The 20,381-nt window shown below is 45.1% G+C and overlaps 4 protein-coding genes and 1 long non-coding RNA gene across 6 annotated transcripts; 2 read left to right on the top strand and 3 right to left on the bottom strand.

Moving 5' to 3' along the window:
* Positions 1–56: 56 nt before the first annotated feature.
* Positions 57–1,183, bottom strand: LOC136116519 (uncharacterized). The gene is made up of 3 exons (XR_010653480.2): positions 1,079–1,183; positions 903–1,002; positions 57–669 (listed from the first exon to the last, which is right to left on the bottom strand). It is a non-coding gene; the product is annotated as an uncharacterized lncRNA (long non-coding RNA).
* A 92-nt stretch (positions 1,184–1,275) lies between these two features.
* On the top strand, positions 1,276–7,361 carry LOC108010303 (kalirin). Of its 2 annotated transcripts, XM_017075185.4 has the most exons (7): positions 1,277–1,711; positions 2,458–2,589; positions 2,686–3,019; positions 5,894–5,980; positions 6,043–6,147; positions 6,206–6,337; positions 6,637–7,361. In XM_017075185.4, exons 1-7 carry the CDS (start codon positions 1,428–1,430, stop codon positions 7,087–7,089), a joined length of 1,527 nt encoding a protein of 508 aa, XP_016930674.2. In that variant the 5' UTR covers positions 1,277–1,427; the 3' UTR covers positions 7,090–7,361. The 2 variants fall into 2 exon arrangements, with proteins under 2 accessions (XP_016930675.2, XP_016930674.2); XM_017075186.4 differs by lacking the exon at positions 2,458–2,589 and having other exon boundaries at positions 1,276–1,711.
* Positions 7,362–12,099: 4,738 nt separating this feature from the next.
* Positions 12,100–13,763, bottom strand: LOC108018488 (alpha-amylase A). Its single transcript, XM_017086047.4, has 2 exons — positions 13,538–13,763; positions 12,100–13,478 (listed from the first exon to the last, which is right to left on the bottom strand). The coding sequence occupies exons 1-2, from the start codon at positions 13,712–13,714 to the stop codon at positions 12,171–12,173; spliced, it is 1,485 nt and encodes a 494-aa protein (XP_016941536.2). The 5' UTR covers positions 13,715–13,763; the 3' UTR covers positions 12,100–12,170.
* A 3,583-nt stretch (positions 13,764–17,346) lies between these two features.
* Positions 17,347–19,017, top strand: LOC108008669 (alpha-amylase A). Its single transcript, XM_017072563.4, has 2 exons — positions 17,347–17,580; positions 17,639–19,017. Exons 1-2 carry the CDS (start codon positions 17,404–17,406, stop codon positions 18,944–18,946), a joined length of 1,485 nt encoding a protein of 494 aa, XP_016928052.3. The 5' UTR covers positions 17,347–17,403; the 3' UTR covers positions 18,947–19,017.
* A 193-nt stretch (positions 19,018–19,210) lies between these two features.
* Positions 19,211–19,899, bottom strand: LOC108008668 (uncharacterized). The gene has a single exon (XM_017072562.4). The coding sequence runs from the start codon at positions 19,798–19,800 to the stop codon at positions 19,339–19,341; it is 462 nt and encodes a 153-aa protein (XP_016928051.1). The 5' UTR covers positions 19,801–19,899; the 3' UTR covers positions 19,211–19,338.
* Between the last annotated feature and the right edge of the window lie 482 nt (positions 19,900–20,381).

Below are 20,381 nucleotides of genomic sequence, written 5' to 3' on the forward strand. Positions count from 1 at the left end.
TACAAATTTTAAAACCTATTACAAATTGCAAAAAAATGTTCAAGAAAATAAAATAGTTTAAGGTGTGTAGGAATTTTTGATTTATTCCGCAGGTCATCAGAAAATAGATGACATGAATCCGATTTTATTTTGTATTCCCACAGTTATTCATGGAGGAAATATTTGTGCACAATATTTTAGGAAAATCAGACACTTCCTTCCACCTTCCGCCAGCGGAATCACACGCTTCGCAGACGTCAAAACAAATGAATCTATCATGAAAAGGTCGCACGCCATCGGCGTTGTCATGAGAAGCAGACGTGAGGCAGCTGTTTGGGATCCCCTGCCCGAGATCCCGACCACCCACCAACATACCCACCATCCAGCCATCCATTCCACCTCATCACTCTTAATATTGTTAATGATACGACACGCAATACTGAAAACAGCGTATCAACTTGTTTCTGACTGGCACTGCAGCCGCCTGTGACATCACTAAGAAAATGTATAAAAATAAACAAATGGCGCATATAAATAAATATATGCAATTATTGTTGTTCGCCTGCTGATCATTCGGCTTGCAGCCCATCAATCGCGCCCAGAAACGCTCGATGTTTATTTATAATTTTCATTGTTTTTATAGCATCATCAGGGAATTCTTTTGATTTTAAGTGGAGGGAGGGTGATTGTCTAAAAAAGAATCAATTAAAGAGAATAATAAAATGTGAACAATTTAAATGGTGAAATTCACAAATGCAAATGACACTTTTCCGGTGATCTCCATGAGATCATCACTTTAAAATTTATTAACCATACGATTAGACGTTAAGGAAGGAAACTTGATATGCTGCCGAATAACTATTCGGTTTCTGAATTATAACTCAATTGGGAGAGGTCCAAAGGCCCGATAAACCATAACCAACCAGTTTGTTTGCCCCAAAAGTTCAAGGCAAAATCGAATCCATGATTATAGGTAGTGGTTCCATAATAACAGTTATTGCCCGGCCATTAGCCAAAAGCCACCTAATTGGTATGCAAATATTAGATCATAAACGATTAAGTGGAACTGTTGCCTGATGAAAGCAAAAGTGTTACAGACTTTGTTGAATTCTATTCCAATGCCAGACATCGAATCGTTTTTCACAGTTTCAAATGGTTTTTGATGTTTACAAACAAAACATTGGGCGCGTGGTCAGATATAGCTTTTGATATATCGAAGAGATTTGGAATAAAAAAGAGAACGATCGGAGGAGCTTTCGAGCTTTTCAGACCTTGCAAATGCTCTCAGTGGCGATTTTGCTCAGTCGAGTTTCGCGTTTGATTCGCAGTGGATCGCTATCGGAGAATATATTGTCGGCCTTATAAAGTGGGGGTTTTGCCATCGATATGCGTCGAATTTGGCGGTGGTTGAGTCTATAGAAAGCTGTGAAAAAACGAAACAAAGCATTATGGAGCTAACCATATTCACCATTAATTGGTTCGATGTGATTTCGGTGGCGCTGACATGTCTTGTGATTTTCCTAGTGCAAGTTTTCAACGTTTATTTGCATATACTCGACGACAGAGTCGATAATGGCAAGTCGATCGATGTGGTCGACAAAGCCCTCGCGAAGGAATGCCCGATAGTAGAGAGCCTTACCCCCAGTTCACCCACTGCAACCACTCCGCCCAAATCCCCCACATCGGCCAACGGAAAGTTGGAAAAGCAAATAAGTCTGCTGGACAACGATAGGTAGGGCTGAACCCTCTAAGCCCCTTAACCCTCTGTTTACCCATGTTTGTTTGAACGTGCCTCGCCATCTGACAGATGTTTGCTGTTTTTCCATCGAATTTAGTGTCCATTATTGAATGTCCGACCTTTGGCTTGCCTTACACCCCTCACTGTGCGTATACGTGATAAGATAACGTATACGCCCGGGTTATTTTTAAGCCTTTTCACGGTAATTGCTGTCGGGAGTGGCTAAGTTCATGACAGGCATTATAAACACGTTACCAAGTTAATTCGCACGACTGATCACAGATAAGCAAAGTATTTTTATCAAAAAAGTTGGGGGTTTTAGTGCAGAAAGGAAGTTGTTAGCGATTGCATGTATTTAAGAGCTTTACAAAGGAAGTGGGCTATCTAAATCACAAATGGGGTCCCCATTTGCTATAAAGTTCATGTTCTCTACATTGTACTTAGGTTTGCACTTAAAATTTGCGGTTTTCTTTATGCATTACAGTCGATTAGCATTATCTTTAAATTTATTAGTCGTTTTCTATTTTTAAGTGCCACCAAAGTATTTCGCCACCAAAACTGAAAATAAAATCTGACTACGCTTGAAACTCCATGAGATTGATAACCAATTATTAGAGATCCCAAAGGTTTATATTTCGTGTTGTATTTTCATATTTCTCTGTTATACACCCACCACATTTTCAAGTGTTCCTCATTCACGGCTTGTGTTCTCGTGTTTTTTGTTACTGTTCTGTTTCCAGCGGCATCTCATTGGGTTCCATCAACACCTGTTCAACAACTGCAGCAAACCCATCCCCAACACACCGAACACACAATGGCTTCCACTCTTTCCCTTCGCACACGCTCAGCTTCGAGACCCTGGGCGATGAGTAGTAAGTACAAAAGTCATACCTACTCATCCGTATTAGCAGTTAATCGGTAATTGATTCGGTAACTAACTGTTGACCCATCACCCCAATTTATCTCAGCCACGAGGACGAGGACACCCTGTCTCTGGAGAATCTGTTTCCCTGCGATCAAACTGAAATCTATGCCTCCAAGAAGATCAGTTTTATAATCGACGAGCTCATCCAAACGGAGGTTAACTATGTGAATAACCTGAAGAAGGGAATGGTGAACTACGGAAATCTAAAGGATGTAGAGGATCTTCCAGAAGGACTAAGTGGCGAGATCAAGCAGAAAATGCTACTGGGAAATGTGGAGGAGATTCTGGAACTTCACGAGCAGGAAATACTACCGCTAATGCTGCGAAATCAGCGGGATCTCAAAGGTCTATTCGATGAGTTTGCCGCACATTTCGAGGTGAGTGGAGGGGTGTACTTATAAGGAGGGGCCCGCGTGGGCTGACTCCATTAGCCAAGTAGCCGTTGGACGGGTTCCGACACCTCATCTATCAAAATTCTTTTGTCTTCCTCAAGCACTTGAAGTGCCTAATTTCAACCTCAAATATTTACACATAGCAGAGTTGATAAGTCTTTTTTAACTTGACACCTGCGATTGGCGTCTTGTTTCTTTATTACCTTTTGCTTTGTTGAGGTTTTTATTTTTATAACTTCAAGCCCGAGACTCGTGTTTTAATGCAAATGAAGCTTCCAGTGGGTTATGCAAACTCTGTCAGAATTTCAATCGCTTATTGTTTTTATTATTTAATTTTCTGTAATATAATTTACTCACACCTCTTAACAAGTGTGTCACCAAATTCATTCATATTCCAGTGAGCAAACAAACTAAATGATTTTCACATGAAATACTTATCCCAGATCCCTGCAGAATGACGAATGGGGTGGCTTAGTGAAGTCCCCTGATAAGATTGAACTAATCAGCGGAACGCCATAATAATTAAATCGGCAAACAGGCAAAAAGCTCGCACTCAGTTACGAAAATCAGTTGGAAATTGTTAGGGCAAACAGACTTATTTTGTTTTGTATTTTTATGCCTGGGCTGGGGTTCCATTTGCCGGCAGCTGACGTCATCGGTTCTCGTGAGGAGAGTCGACAATGCTGTTCGGGGCTTGCCGTATATCTATAGAAATCCCCAAATCATCTCGTTAAAGTACTCATTTCGGAATGATTTTTTTGGGCTGCTAGAGAGCGGCCATGTGGCCATTTGTAGTTAAGTGTTGACAACGCAAATGATCAATTTAAATTGAAACTGAAATTGTCTGAGGCCTGTTCTTTACTTCTCTTATGTCATTCTTAAGTTCCGAGAAATCCCGAGTATAAATTAAGCATAAGGAAGGAGTACAGCAAGCTGAAAAACTGTTTTCAAAGCAGGTAACGTTCTTGCTGAGCACCCTGAGGATTTGGCATCTTAATGTTCGACAGACATGCTAAGCCCCTGGGATCTGATTTATGTTTTTTCCTTTTTTTCGTTTTACCCACAACCACTTTGCATTCTCTCGTTTGCAAACAAACATTTCTGACTCACAGGACTTGAGACAAGCGAAAATTTGGCTAAATATATCATAAAAATACTACGATTTGTTTATACATATTTTCTAAAATTTTACTTTTCCCTGCTCAGTTTTGGCAGCATGTTGTATAAACAAAAGACGCGCACAGATTTGTTGATAAATATATAGTATTTTGTAAATTTCCTCTCAGACTCGTCGTCGTTTGCAAGTTAATGAGGCTTTTCACAAGCAATTGCCAGATCGATTAGTTCTGACATCAATAGATTTGGCGGCTGGAGAGGCCTACTAATGATTAATGTCAGACTAGAGATTTTGAATTGGTTTTTGGTCTGGAAAAACAGACAAATGCCTGAAGAACCGTCCATAAATAGAGTCGCCTTCATTTATTAATCGGCTTTAAATGGCCAAAAACATCAAGTGACAAGCGTGTCGATCAGACTTCTCACCATCAAATCGAGTCAAAACAACCACACTCGCAAAATCAATTAAAAGTCTTACCACAATCGGATGGATATTTGAGTGGTTCGAGGGGAGGGGGATTTAAGATTGATGCAATCGATTTGGCGATCAGAATCGTTGAAGATGTTTGCTGCGAAATAAACAAACGAATATGATATTGATGGGGAAGCCTCTGACGGCTATAAATCGTATTTATACAGCTGTGTTCAAAAGAATAATAATAATACATCAAAAAACTAACGCCAACTTGTGTTTTCCCGGTTTCTCATAGAAAAACTAATGCCATTTTATGTTGTTATGTTTTCCAAGTTTTCAGATGGTTTCTTATTGTAATATTATTGTAGATGTTCTACACGACCTACAATAACGTATCTAAGAGCTAAGCTAAGGAGATAGATATTTTATATAATCTTTCGAATTTTCTAAGAAGAGTTACTGCAGTACTAATGTTTTGCACTTGACTGTTCGTATTCGCCATCGCTTTGATGTCTATAATTTGTATATACCAGAAATGGGTTTAAAATATAGATCAATAAACCTTATCCCATTAACCCCGCTGACATTTCGGTGTGATTTATATGAAGGAGTGTAAATTATATAAATAGCCCACACCTATTATATACAAACCCCTCTCGCCACCCAGAAAAAATAACTAAATTAGACGGAATGCACTGCAGATAGGAATTTAATGCTAATAAAATACACGCCCACCAAAGAAAATTGTGCAATGTGCAAAAATATATATACGTATTGTCACCTCTGCGACCGCCGACGAGGCGACAATTGTTTAAGGCAGTCATTTGTCCACCCAAATAGCATTAGACATGCAAAATACAGAGCCCCCGGATGGAAAGGGAAATATTATGGCTGGCCCCGCAGAGAGGCGATTATCATATCATCTAAATGCAGAACTTCCAGCAGAACTTGGATTCTGATTCCGCAGCCAGGCGAGGCTAATGAAATTAAAATGGAAAGGAAATCGTTAGACAAGCAATTTTCTTTGCAGTTTGCACCAGTTTCGGTTTGGGAAAACATTTGCATTGGCATTGGCTTCAGATAGCGACGGGAATTCCAAATATTCGCTCTGGCTTTGCCAAGTCCGGAGTTACGTGACTTAAATGCTCAAGGAATTATGATTTCGCCACCAGGCAACTCGCATGAGTTTGTACGGTACAAAGTGTATATATTATATCAACTATGTGCCAAATGTGAGTCTGAAGCACATGGCTCAGACACATAGGTTCTCTGAATTTCAGTACGGCTAAGACGGCATACTAAATATCTTTCTGACTTCTCTCTTTCAGAAAAATCACTTTTACTGCTATGTGAGCTTCACCATGGGCAAGAAATCCTCTATGCAACTGCGACAAGATCATCGAATGTGGTTGCAGGTGAGTTGCTCTTGAAATCCCTTTATAAATATAGTAATTTTGTTATTATAAAACCTTTTCAGTCGTATCAAACCTCAATAAAAGACAAGCTGGGCATCGACAGCTTCCTAGTTCAGCCCATCCAAAGACTGACCAGATATCCTTTGCTCCTGCAGCAATTCATATCGGTAAGGTGCTTATGGATTTTAGGTACAGAATTTCTTGTTCAAGTATTAACTCTTTCAGGAATTCTACAAGAGTGGAATTAGTTGCAAGCCTGTGCTAACTGCTGTTTGCAAATTGGAGACGCGAATGAGGCGTGCTCTGGATGTGGTCAATCAGGCCGAGGAGATACCCAATATCGAGGAGCTCAACGAGGTAACTTATTAACAGATTAAAAAAATTTTTTCAAATGTTAGTGCACCTTAAAATATGGGTTGTTGTGGATTTTAGAAATTCACCATTGATTTGGATTTGGTGGGTAATTTTCCAAGTTTGAACTAAAAACTTTTTTTCCGTTAGTCTACTTTATTTGAAAAACATTTTCCTTGAAAGTTAGAAAACCATCAGTAGTTTCAAATTAATAGCCAATTTTTAAAATTCAGTTCGAATATATTTCTTGGGGGTAGCTGATCATTTTTTTAATGGTAACTAAACCCTATTTGTTCCTTCCCCAGTTGGACCTCCTGCAACTGGGAAACTTCCGCCGTTCGACGGAGTTCGATGCCCAGCACTTTCCCACCCGGAAAAAGTACCGCTCCAAGGTGTTCCTCTTCGATCGGAGCCTCGTCTGCACGGAGGTGCGAAAGAAGCGGCTGGCCTACCGGCAGCACTACAACTGGGAGCACGTGGAGCTCCAGAGGCCGCTGGACTCGGCCTCCTCCAATGCCAACAAGATCATCAACCTGCTGGTGAAGAACCAGGAGGGGGGTTCCGGATCGGGATCCAAGCGGGAGGAGTACTCCTTCGTGGCCACGGAGGCGGCGGTGGTGAAGCAGTGGCTCCAGGCCACCCACAAGATCATCGAGATTGCGCGAAACGAGCATGCCAGGCGGAACACCTTCAGTTTGCCCATGGACCTGGTGCTCGGGGTGGTCATAGCCATCTGGCTGATATGGCAGTACTTGTAGATAATCATCAGACATCGGATTATGTGCTAAACAATATTGCTTAGTTTCGAGTCTAAGCGAACCTTGGTCAGATACAATTTTAAAAATTTATTCGTAACCGAAGTTCGCTAGGAATCGAATTTTTAGAATATGTTCTTTCACATAATCCAATGCCTAAAAATCATGGTCCCACCTCAGCACACAAGCCATGTCTCGATGTCCCCAACCATATTCCCCACCCACTCACAACTCTAGATCGTAGATATCTAAGAATAAAGCTAAGTTATTTCGTAGTCCTGTTCCGTTTCTTGTCCTCGCTGCCTGTCCGAGCGTAAAATAAGCTTGCTGCAGTCGCCTGACAAATATTTATGATAAATTGCCTTTGCAGTGGCCAAGTCCTGTCCTGTTCATGTCCTTGCAGCAGAATGTAAATAGCTCTTCATCTCCCTCGCCAAACACACAAGGCGCACGGGCACAGTGCACTGTGTGTGTGGCGGCCACCGAAAAATGCATGACAAATCTATTTATTTAGAATTTATGACGGCCGCTGCAGGATGAAGCCAAAAGAAGCCAAGTCACGGTCTAAGGGAATCTAATGAACCATGGCCAAGGATATAAACATGTGAATATGAACTGCTCAGACGCTGATGGCTTTGGGACTGTGTTAAAATGTAGTTGGCTTGGTTTTTAAATCGGAAAAGGAAATGTATTGCGAGAAAATATATTTCGACTTTACATTCTGAGAAACCTAAAGATACAATCAGTTGTGTGATTAATTAGGGAGAGTCATTAATGTGATAGCAACAACGTGATTTATTAAGATTGGACCCTAAATTATTTAAAAACATGCCATTAAAAATTGAAAGAGCTAGAGCATCATCAATAATAGTCATAAGTTTATCCTAAAAGTAGGCTATTCGCTCCCGCAAATCCTCCCAAAAGACAGCCCATAAAAATAATCTCGAATATTTACAGAATTAACACATTTTCCACTCCTTTTCAACCACTGTAAGGCGGACTTCGATTGATATCAAATCAAAAACTGATTTTCCACATTGCATGGCCTGATTATCCGGTCAACTGATGGTCAAAAAAATCATAAATATATGCAGAGGAAAATCCTTCTTTCAAGTTTGTTGCAACATCAAAGAGCCGACGAAAATAAACGAAGAATGCACTAATGAAGTTAAAAGCATATGGGAAGGGGGTCCCATCTGGCTCTATTTTTATGTCCTTGGGTGTGGGAGGGGCTGTATTGGTGTTTGTGCTTGGGATGTGACAAAATTTGCACAAAAGCAATTTGTTAAAAGGGCACAAAAAATAAAAGCGCGGCTCCCTTGACATCTGGGGGGAAGTTTCCTTTCATTTTCCTCCAAGCGAGTTGCTGTCTAAGCAAATTTCGGTACCCATTTTCCTATCGCCGCCATATATGTGCTCATTTTGTTCGTAGCTCGCTGTTGGTTTATTATATTATGTCATTTATGTTGGCATGCCGCCATCGCATCCGCTTGTCGTTTGCTCAAGGGATAAAGGATGTGCATGTGGATGTGGCTGTGGATGCTCCAAGGAAGCTGGCTGAAGCCAAAGGATAATGCCCGTGTTCTTACCAGGCAGCTTAAGTGTATTAATGTCTGTCAAGTAGTTGTCACAAAAGTGACGTGTATGTAAACGATTTGACATTTTTATGAGCCAAAAACGTCGCTGAGCTGAAAAATTACAACATTTTCCCCACTCGAGCCAAGGATTTTTCCCCTCAGCTGTCCTCTTTCAATATTTCTGGGCCATTGGCTTTCGAGCGTTTCTTAATTTTTGTCTATGCCCCTCACGTAGTTTTTGTTCTACACGCTCCACATGTTTTTTGTAAACTAAATGCATAATTTGGAACGCAAAAAAAGTGTGGAAAAAGAAGAATTTTGCCAATAGAATTGTAGAATGCCAGGGGCATAATTTATTTGAATTTTTTCGGGGCACGTCGCTGGGCGCTGGAATAGGAGGACGTTGAACAAATTTGCCAAGTAATTGCACAAATTATTGCACGTAGGCGGGCAACACATGATGTTTGGGCGCCACAGATGTCCTGGGAGACATTTCAGTGCGCCACCACCACCCTGCTCCTCCCTTTTCATGCTACATTAAATTAACTTGACATATACCACAGCCCACGGACACTCGGCTGCCACAACTGTTGCTAATTTTTGCTTAATATGCCCCACACACAGATCACACTTGCCTCCATTCGATTTCTGCGTATCCAATTCACGCCTCAGCGCCAGTTGTTGCCCCCCGTCTACCGAACATATACGATATCCCAGCCATTATCTCCCCCACAACCCACCATCCACAATCGTATGGCCATCCCAATCCCAATCCCAATCCCATGTAAATGCAACACAACACTTAGGCACGCATCCAGTGGCACATCTTCATCCATCCCACATCCGTCCAACATTTGCCGCCTCTACTCCGGATTTGCGAATTCGTTTAGTTCTTTGCTCCGGGTGCTTGAAAAAGTTGAAATTTCAGCTGCGAAATGGCACGTGAAACAATGTGCTTCTCGGGCTCTGGAGTTGGAGTAATCGGCTGGGAAACAGTGGGTTTTGACCCCATAGAACTTTAATTCCCAACTAACTTTAAAAATTTCTTGGCAACTATAATAATAGTTCCAAACATAATGTTGGATATTCATTTTACTTAATAAAAAAGCCGACAGTTGTACGGTATCTCGTTAGAATTATTATAATAGTCTTTAGTTCTACCCACAGATACAAGAAAAAAGTATTAGGTGGGCAAACCCACAAAAAATTGTCTTACATTCAAGTGCTCAATATTTGAAGTGCTCTACGCAATCAAGCGATATTTGCCCCACTGTTTCGGTTACGGTGGCACAAATCAAGCAGAGCGACAAATGCCCATGCGAATGTGTGAATTTGCCGACGATGACAACTGATAAAAGATCGAATTGCGCATCTGAATTCCGAGGAGAGTCCTGGAACACGTTCCGCAAAGAAGGCAGGGAGTGTGGGTTAAAGGGGGAGTGCCCTTAAGACCCCGGGTTAGGCATAATGCCGCCTGGCATTAGATAAAAAACAAAGGCATGTAATTTTCGGGGCATGGCCTAAGGCCACAGAACGAGTGGAGTGGCGGAAACGGAAACGCTCGATAATCGCACAGAGTGCAGTGTCATGTGTGTGGGTGGACCAAAACCATGGAGGTGGGTGGACCAAAACCAAGGAGGTGGGAGGCTGGCAAGTTCAAGGATGAGGTTGCTTCCTGATGGCTGATAATGCGGGCGGCGAATCACGTATGGCTGGGGAAATACCCACTCCCCCATTGATAAATGCCCTCCGTTAAGTGGCATGTTTTGGGTTAAATGCGGTGTAAAATGTGCTAGCCCCCTAACCCCTAATGGAATAATAACCTGGCACTGGAAAAAACATATTCCAAAAGTATATTTCACTATCAGGTTGTCTTTTATTTGAGTGAGTAATTTGCCAGCGTGTTTGCATACTGTGCGTGTGGCGGCAAAGAATGAGAAGCTGTTAAGCAATGGTTGAATTTAATCATGATTTAAAATTATGTTTACTTAAAGAACTTACAAAATTCAGAAGGATCCTACTATTGAGCCTGCACACTGTGCGTGTGGCGGCTGAAAATAGAAAGCTGCTGACTTAATTTAACAAATACTTCAAAGTGTGAAAAGTAATTTCATTTTAGGAACATTTTTCCCGGAGTGTAATTGAAACGAGAAATGGTAACTCCGTCTGAATGACAGTTCAGTTAGCAGCCAGGAGGACAACAAGTCGCAGTAGCACCTTGAAAATGTCAACCTGGGCGCACTGACGCAAATAAATCGCCCATCGTTGGCGCACCTGACGCTGTCAACATATGTGTGCTTCTCGAAATGCAGAGCGTTTCTGGAGGGGATTGGGATGGGGATAGGGAGGAGTAGCCGCTCCGGCCTTGTACATACATCTTGCTTACAGGACGCCAAATTGAAATTTAAAACGAGAAAACCAATAAAAAACAAGTTACAGACGCCGACGACGACGGGCGGCAATGGCAATACAAATTGCACTGACGACAGCTGAAAGGCCAGTTCCACCGGAATCCACCCAGAAATCAGAGGGGAGCCAACCGAAACCACCCGATCCCAAATGCAATTCGCGCCCGGGACCAGCATACAAATGCCTTCAGCCAAAGGATAATATAATGCACGTTGTTGAAGAATAATGGTCCTGCCAGAAGACAACGTCGCCATCCAAGGGACTAAGCATGTCTGCCATTCCGAAAAAAGAGGTCTTGGAGGAGGAACTGGAACAGGAAGCCCTCATCCTCCGTCCTCCAGGATCCAAGGAGCGGACAATAACGATGCCGGCAACGGCAATGACAGGCAATTTTAATAGAATCTGCCGAGGGGTGTGGGGATACGGACTTAACTTGGTGCGTGCCTTGGCCTTTCTCCGGGAACATGAACATGAACATCGCATCCCGGACAGCTTCAATTTGCACCACCAGCCTACGAGTTCGCAAGTCCTTCCAAGGATCCGTAGAAGGGGTGCGGAACAAGGGGGTTCGGTGTGATTTATGTACAGCCAAAGTCAACAATCAATATTCACATTTACACGGAACCTGTTGAAATCCATCTGCCTTTTAAATACGTCATGAATGCTTAGGAGACTACAACTTGAAACCTTTTGTTCAGATCAGACTGGAAATTTATTGGACTTTTAACTTAAGGGGAGCCTTAGTTAGTGGTCAGAATATGTAACGCCTTTTTGTAAGTATTTTAATACAGGAAAATATGTATTAATTACAAAAGAATTGAAATGTATTTTAATATGCAATAATATTATAGAGAAGATTTCAACATGTTGATGGCCTCTTCACCGCAGTTGTCTTAAAGTACCTAACAGTTTTTAATTAAATAAAGTGGTACTCTCCCGCGAGCTACTACAAATTGTAAAACTCATTGTCCCAAGAATGCCTTTATAGAAGCTTCTTATCATCCCACGCGTTTAAAAGAATCGAGTGTTAATAATCGCATCGTATATATTTTGTAAAATTAATAATCTCAATTGAGTGGCGGGGCCATCTCAAGTTGTTTACAACCTTGAGTTGACGTGGATGGCCAGCACTCCGTCGTCCTCGGAGCTGCCGATGTAGACACTGGCCCGTCCGTCGGATCCCACGGAGACGCTCTTCCCGGTGCAGGAGGAGCCGCTCTTGGCGCCGGAGATGACGTCGCAGTAGGTGCCGCTCGGGAGTCCCGTCTGCAGGGAGGTGTTCAGGTCGTAGTTGTCGTTGTTGAAGGCCACGAAGCCCTTGTTCCCGCGGCTGAAGGAGATCTGGTTGCTGCCGTTGTCCCACCAGTTCTGGATGGCGTCCGCGCCCACGACGTTCCTGAAGGCCACCATGTTGTAGATCTGGCGCCACCTGTGCTCACACACCCAGCCGCCTCCGCAGGAGTTGTCGCTGTTGAAGGAGGGCGAGGCGATGGTGTGGCCGTCGGTGGTGGGCGGTCCCTGGTCCGTGTCCGTGAAGGAGAAGGAGGACATCACGCGGGGCGTGCCGAAGGGGTGGGCCAGCATGAAGGCGGAGGCCATCTTGTACTGCTTGGGCACCTTGTAGGTGAGCACGTCGGCGCCTCCGGCTCCGTGTCCGCGCTGGTTGTCGTGGTTGTCCACGAAGACCAGGGAGCGGTCGGAGGCGGCGAAGCCCCAGGCGGTGCCCCAGTTGGTCAGGTACTGCAGCTGGTCCTTGCCGCGGAAGACCTTGCCGATGGAGTCGGAGTGGCGGAACTCGGTGATGGCGCCCAGCCCGGTGTACTCGCTCTTGCTGATGGCCTCGCCGCCCATGTCGATCACCTCCTGGACGATGTAGGCCTTGGCCCCCGAGGAGAAGCCGTGGTCGGTGTTCAGGTTCTTGAGCCGGCCGTAGATGACGCCCAGGTCCGCTGGCCACATGTGCTTGGCGGCGTCCACGCGGAACCCGGCCACGCCGAGGTCGATCAGGTGGTCCAGGAACTCCACCACCTTGTCCTGGACGTAGGAGTTGCCCTGGTTGAGGTCGCGCAGACCCACCAGCTCGCAGTTGCGCACCTGGTTGGCGTCGTTGTAGTTGGTGATGGCGCAGGTGGGGTTGAAGTCCAGCGAGGAGTAGGGCACTCCGGGGTAGCTCTTGCTGCTGGGGCTGGCGGTGCTGCCCCCCGTTCCGTAGGTGCCTCCGTCGGCGGCCATGTGGTTGAAGATCACGTCCACGTAGGTGCGCACTCCGGCGTTGTTGCACCGCCGCACCATGCTGGCGAACTGCTCCTCGTTTCCGGAGCGGGTGACCAGCTTGTAGGAGATGGGTTGGTACCGCTCCCACCAGGGGCGGCTGTCCTTCACGGCATTCTCGTTGACGGGCGAGACCTAGAAGGGGGAAGGGGAAGGTAGTATCTTCCTGAGGACCATCACCAGTACCTTCTCACCTGCACTCCGGCAAAGCCGTTGGGTCCCAGGAAGTTCTCGCACTCGGCGGCGATGTCGTCCCACTTCCACTCGAAGAGGTGCACCATGCCACTGCGCCCGGAGGCGTAGTTGGTGTCGAACTGGGCGTTGGCCACCGCCAGGAGGGCGAGGCACACTACGGTCTTGGCCAGGAACATTTGATTCTGGTACTGGTTCTCGGTGAAAAGTAGCTTTCACTCTGATTGAAAGACTGCGAATGAAGCTCCTTATATATGAGACTCGCTTGTGAGAATGATTTGTGGTGCGAACTTATCGCCCCCAAAGGCGCACCGTTCTCATTTATTGAGTTGATTAAATCGCGATCAAGACGTCTTATCTAAGTTCAGGGCAGACCTATTGACTAGCGGCTAATTATAATTACTGAAAATAAGTAAACAACGGGGTAGTGCATTCCTCTGGTATCCGCTGCGGTTGGGGATTTTTTGGCTACTTGACTTACAGTTTGCTCGAAGCGTGACCACCGTGACAACGATGCCCCATTTAAACAAATGTTTTTCTTTTCTAGAAATTATATCACACATTTTCAAAAACAAAACAAAGCGGTTATACTTCTTGCTCGTGACACTTAGTAATAATAAGATATTCTTAATAGCTGTTATGACTTACAAAGTAATTCGGTGTTGTTTCTAGGATTTTTGTTCACCTTTTGTAGGGTAATCTCAATACAGCGCCAAAGTGTTTGTGAATAATAAAATAAATCGTTGCCAGTATTAAAAAGATAATGTCCATTTGCGGTCGAGGCAACTCCTGTTATGTGGCTGCCGAAATATCTTTTGATTAGCCCAACGAATGGTTCTGGTTGTGGGCCATAAGAATCCAGGTCATGTAGCCCGCATATAAATCCCGGCAAATTCATGCATGACCCATAAAAGCGGAGACCCCTGCCCCGCAGAATCGGAGCCGGCACTCCAGCAGCATATTTCCTATTTATGACTGCAACTTTCGGCGGGGTCGGTGGAGTCGGGTGGGGAGTAAAAATTTCAACACGCTTACACAAAAATTGCCAATTAAGCGCATTTATGACTGCAACGCAGCGGAGGTGTGTGTATGTGTATGCCACATGCAACTCGAGGTCGGGCAGAAGTCGGGGTCACCACCCCCATCCCCACCCTCGTCCCCACCGCCATCCCCAGTGGAAACAGTGTCTGGCCCATAAACATCCTTAATGCGAGGACGTGTGCACTCCGAAGACGCTCGTCGGATTATTAAGAAACAATGAAGCCGGGACGTCGCTAGAAGCCATAAAAGCGGACACATAACGCCCGGTTTATGGCGCAAGTTAAAACCGGAAACTAAATAGTTGACACTGCGCGGACATTGACCATCGGATGCGGATGTGGGTGGAGACTGGGGGACTCACGGGGGCGGGTGTGGATGCGGGGCGGAAACTCTCGTAAAGCCCGGGTCAATGACGAAAACATAATTTGTAATTTGAATTTGCTCCGTGTTCGAGCATAAGCAATGAGCTCCGTGGAATGTCCTTCGCCGTTGTCCTTTCGGGTATAACAGATTCCACTCGCGTTTTGGTCACGGCGCATGTAATTCCTCAGGATGGTGATTGCTGTAACAGTAAGGGTCCCTAAATGGGAACTACAAAGAAAGCACATGTGATACTTTGTTAACGTGAGGGATTTTTAATTATTTTTCATAATAGTTTTAACTGGCTAAGTTAACCTACTTAGAGTCGATTTCTTAATGTCATGCTAACTCTTATATTTAGGGTAAATTGCTCTTGCAAAAAAATGTAGCGCATGCTAACATTCTCTAACTAGAACCTTAACTTGACATTGAGAAATCGAACCAAAATGTCAAAAAAATTACTAAATATCCGTTTTTAAAGGGTATTCACTTGTAGTGTTTATATTTCAAACCTATCTAGTAATAAAGAATATAAAGAATATTTCCTCCGAGATCCCTGCATTCTGAAGTCACAATTAACTGGGGAATGAATTACTCAAGTAACCCTACGCCGCAGTTGAGGTATGAACCGATATTAAAAAGTGTCTGCAGGGGAGTTACGTCTTGGGTTAAGCTATCGGCTTTGGGGAAAGGGCTACCTATATATACACCTTCGTCCTTTGGCTGATTTATGCGCTTATCACGCAGGCGTCGCCGTTTTTATGTCTCTGTCGTCGCCGTCTGTCGGCCATAAATGTCCTGCTCCGAGTCCTGCTCGCAAATTTGCCATTTTAATGCTCCTCCGGAACTCGGCTAGCGCTTTTCAATTCCTCCACACATACCTGCGAGATGGCTTAGGCTCATCCCTCGCCCTCCGTGACAGTTTTTCATTACGCACAAATCCTTCGGGCATACACAGTCGCATTAAAAAAGGATGTTGACTAAGAGCCAAAAAGGGGAAAAATGGGAAAATAAAAGGGGGAGCTGTGAGCAAACAGCTTCTTCTCGACTGCAGTCTTTGGAATTTCATAAAAAATCGTTGCGGGCTTATCGCAGCTTTAAGATGTCTGCATGTCCTGTGGGTGCTCGCATGTCCTTTGCCCTGCGACACTTTCCAACTGACATTATGCAACTTTGAGCGGCAGCAACAAGAACTGCAGCTATCTAAATTACCCAGAGACATCCGGCGTGGCAGGACCCTTATATACTCACATGCTCAAGGATCAACAGGAAGCGCCCCAAGGAGTCTGACTAGCTCCATGTGTTGCATTCTGCCTTCAGAGGGCCTTCCCTGCTTTTTTCACTTCCCAATGCGCTGCAAATTTCATTTGGCACTGCGACAGGAAGGAAATGTGAGCATGCAAAGCCGAAAAAGGTCCTGGATAGACAGAGATAAGTTGGCCGGCAGTCAGCAGTCGCCAATTAATGCGTCTTCCTACGTGTTAGCATTCTGCCACTCGAAAGTCCCGAATCCAGAGGATCAAGTGGCCGCCAGTCAAGGCCAGAAGTCACGTATTCCCGCGTGAGTTGCGAACGGTGAGTATTGGGTTAAAAAAGCTGAAACATTCACTGGAAAAAGTAAATTGTCTTCAATTCAAATATTGCGTTTCATACTCAAATGAAATAAAAGTGTTATTTAAAAAATTTAACATTAAGTGCAAATCAAAACTGATTTATGTTAGAAAATTAATACATTTTAAATATAGATGGCATTCATATTTACTTCAATCGCTTATAATTTGTACAATAACTGTGTCAACAAAAATAAGAATTTACCTTGGAATCAAAGTTCAAGTACCTAAATTAACTTTAATTGAAAATTTACTACGTTATATTTATCATTGATGCATAAAGCCTACTGAAATATGGTCGTTCATGTTTGTTAATGTGCTAACAAAAAACTCCATACTCTAACTTGTTTTAAATAATTAACCTTTATTTTAAGAAATTTAAAAAAGGTAATAAATAATATTAATAAAATGTATTGTGCATGTGTAAGTATTAAAAACTGGTTTGTAGTTATTAATCTGGCTTAAGGATCATAGTCCACAGTGGTCACGCTTGCAGCAGACTGCGAGTCAAGTGGTCAATAAATATATAACCTTGCCGATATCAAAGGAATGCATTATCCCGATGAATATTGATACAGAAATAACCATAATAAGCCGGCAAACTAATCATCTCTGAAAAAATGCGACCACCAGTCAATACGTCTGCCTGGAATTTCGATAAGGCAAACGAATCGCAAATCACTCCCCTTAGGTGGTGAAAGCCACTCGACGGCGATAAGATCCCCTGGAGTCACAAATCACTCCCCCCGAAGCTTCGAGATATGGTAGCAGTGGGGTCCACTATAAAAGGAGCAGCATTCACAGTCTTCCAATCAGAGTGAAAGCTATCTTTCACCTACAACCAGTACCAGAATCAAATGTTCCTGGCCAAGACCGTAGTGTGCCTCGCCCTCCTGGCGGTGGCCAACGCCCAGTTCGACACCAACTACGCCTCCGGGCGCAGTGGCATGGTGCACCTCTTCGAGTGGAAGTGGGACGACATCGCCGCCGAGTGCGAGAACTTCCTGGGACCCAACGGCTTTGCCGGAGTGCAGGTGAGATGGTACTGCTGATGGTCTTCAGGAAGATACTACCTTACCTTCCCCCTACTAGGTCTCGCCCGTCAACGAGAACGCCGTGAAGGACAGCCGCCCCTGGTGGGAGCGGTACCAACCCATTTCCTACAAGCTGGTCACCCGCTCCGGAAACGAGGAGCAGTTCGCCAGCATGGTGCGGCGGTGCAACAACGCCGGAGTGCGCACCTACGTGGACGTGATCTTCAACCACATGGCCGCCGACGGAGGCACCTACGGAACGGGGGGCAGCACCGCCAGCCCCAGCAGCAAGAGCTACCCCGGAGTGCCCTACTCCTCGCTGGACTTCAACCCCACCTGCGCCATCACCAACTACAACGACGCCAACCAGGTGCGCAACTGCGAGCTGGTGGGTCTGCGCGACCTCAACCAGGGCAACTCCTACGTCCAGGACAAGGTGGTGGAGTTCCTGGACCACCTGATCGACCTCGGCGTGGCCGGGTTCCGCGTGGACGCCGCCAAGCACATGTGGCCAGCGGACCTGGGCGTCATCTACGGCCGGCTCAAGAACCTGAACACCGACCACGGCTTCTCCTCGGGGGCCAAGGCCTACATCGTCCAGGAGGTGATCGACATGGGCGGCGAGGCCATCAGCAAGAGCGAGTACACCGGGCTGGGCGCCATCACCGAGTTCCGCCACTCCGACTCCATCGGCAAGGTCTTCCGCGGCAAGGACCAGCTGCAGTACCTGACCAACTGGGGCACCGCCTGGGGCTTCGCCGCCTCCGACCGCTCCCTGGTCTTCGTGGACAACCACGACAACCAGCGCGGACACGGAGCCGGAGGCGCCGACGTGCTCACCTACAAGGTGCCCAAGCAGTACAAGATGGCCTCCGCCTTCATGCTGGCCCACCCCTTCGGCACGCCCCGCGTGATGTCCTCCTTCTCCTTCACGGACACGGACCAGGGACCGCCCACCACCGACGGCCACACCATCGCCTCGCCCTCCTTCAACAGCGACAACTCCTGCGGAGGCGGCTGGGTGTGCGAGCACAGGTGGCGCCAGATCTACAGCATGGTGGCCTTCAGGAACGTTGTGGGCGCGGACGCCATCCAGAACTGGTGGGACAACGGCAGCAACCAGATCTCCTTCAGCCGCGGGAACAAGGGCTTCGTGGCCTTCAACAACGACAACTATGACCTGAACAGCTCCCTGCAGACGGGACTCCCGAGCGGCACCTACTGCGATGTCATCTCCGGCGCCAAGAGCGGCTCCTCCTGCACCGGGAAGAGCGTCTCCGTGGGCTCCGACGGACGGGCCAGTGTCTACATAGGCAGCTCCGAGGACGATGGAGTGCTGGCCATCCACGTCAACTCAAGGTTGTAAACAACTTGAGATGGCCCCGCCACTCAATTGAGATTATTAATTTTACAAAATATATACGATGAGATTATTAACACTCGAGTCTTTTGAATTCTAAGCATGACAAGATGATTGCTAGCGATAAAGAATATTTAAGGGAGTTGCGGAATGGTTTGTTATCTTGATGGCACTGAAGCCCAGATCTATTATTTTCAACAAAACATTGTAAATCTTCGATATGCGTCATGGTTTGAGAAGCTTTTAGTGCACCAGTAGGGGGTTTACAAATTTTCTCAAAATTATTTTATTATCTTTTTTAAAAACAAGTGCCAATAAATTATATTTGCTCTTAAGAAGGGGAGGAAGATATAATATTAATGACAGGAGATATTGATGGTAGCCACCTAGAAGGCACATTACTGGGTGGGCTGCCTCCTCACCTCCTTGTTTATCAGCATTTGCAGCCGGGTCACCACAGGCACAATCATCTGGAGGCCCAAGTGCTGCTCCAAAGTCTGGGCAATCTCTCCGTGGAGAGCCTGTTCCAAGGACTCGCTGATGTTGCGCTTCTCCACGATCTCCACCTGCGGCACCTGCAGTGGATAATTCGATGGACAGGTGAAGACCAACTGGAGGGCAGAGCCTCCTCGCTCCCCCGCTCCCACATTCGCTCCATCTTCGTAGTTTTGGGTGGACAGTGGAACCTTCACTTGCAACCTTGGGCGACGGGACAAGACTATGTAAGCCAGGCCCAAGTAATGCATCGTTCGCACCTCATTTTCCTGCATACCCCAAAAAAATCGGGCAGTCCTTTCAGCATCCCAATTATTTGATAAATCCCTTTTTACAACTCCTCCACCTCGCTCCCTGTGCGACATCCTTTGGTAATTTTGAATTTCGCCTATTTCTTTTGGAATTTCCTGTTTTCCCCTGGACTCCTGCTTTTCTCCACCCAAAAATTATGTGAAATGTAATGCCAGGCTATCTCGTGAGCCGAGATTTGCATAGTCCCATCAGGCAATAACAGATGGATGGGATGGAACTGAGGGCTTTCATAAGATTTGAGATCTGTAAAGGTTGCGGAAGACCACTGGGGTGGCATCGGTTGAAGTTTAAATACCCTTTCAAAAATTATAATCATAAAGAAACGATTTTCCAGCTTTGGCATATTCGAATCATAATAATTGTATACGTCCAAAGACTCTTTATTATACAATTTTAAAATGTTGGTACCCATAGAAAAACGTTTTGTTCTTATTAAATTATTTATATAATGATACATGGAATGTATGTATGTGTTTCATATAATGTTTTAAAAGGAAAATTTCCCTTTTCATTGAAATTTTTTTAAGAATTAGGACCGATTTCTCAATAAACCTACCCCTTTTAGTACAGAGCATCAACAACATGGCAAGTAAGTATATACAGTATGTACCGTGAATATGCTCGCATTAATACT

This window comes from Drosophila suzukii, chromosome 2R (genome assembly GCF_043229965.1).
Source record: "Drosophila suzukii chromosome 2R, CBGP_Dsuzu_IsoJpt1.0, whole genome shotgun sequence".
In the NCBI taxonomy this organism is placed as follows: domain Eukaryota; kingdom Metazoa; phylum Arthropoda; class Insecta; order Diptera; family Drosophilidae; genus Drosophila; species Drosophila suzukii.

What these genes read in the sequence shown, in the direction of transcription:
- LOC108010303 (XM_017075185.4), top strand. Translation starts at nt 1,428, where the DNA reads ATGGAGCTAACCATATTCACCATTAATTGGTTCGATGTGATTTCGGTG. An exon ending in GAGACCCTGGGCGATGAGTA is followed by an intron (nt 2,590 to 2,685) that starts GTAAGTACAAAA and finishes AATTTATCTCAG; the next exon opens with CCACGAGGACGAGGACACCC. An exon ending in ATATCGAGGAGCTCAACGAG is followed by an intron (nt 6,338 to 6,636) that starts GTAACTTATTAA and finishes TTCCTTCCCCAG; the next exon opens with TTGGACCTCCTGCAACTGGG.
- LOC108018488 (XM_017086047.4), bottom strand. Translation starts at nt 13,714, where the DNA reads ATGTTCCTGGCCAAGACCGTAGTGTGCCTCGCCCTCCTGGCGGTGGCC. An exon ending in ACGGCTTTGCCGGAGTGCAG is followed by an intron (nt 13,479 to 13,537) that starts GTGAGAAGGTAC and finishes TCCCCCTTCTAG; the next exon opens with GTCTCGCCCGTCAACGAGAA.
- LOC108008669 (XM_017072563.4), top strand. Translation starts at nt 17,404, where the DNA reads ATGTTCCTGGCCAAGACCGTAGTGTGCCTCGCCCTCCTGGCGGTGGCC. An exon ending in ACGGCTTTGCCGGAGTGCAG is followed by an intron (nt 17,581 to 17,638) that starts GTGAGATGGTAC and finishes TCCCCCTACTAG; the next exon opens with GTCTCGCCCGTCAACGAGAA.
- LOC108008668 (XM_017072562.4), bottom strand. Translation starts at nt 19,800, where the DNA reads ATGTCGCACAGGGAGCGAGGTGGAGGAGTTGTAAAAAGGGATTTATCA.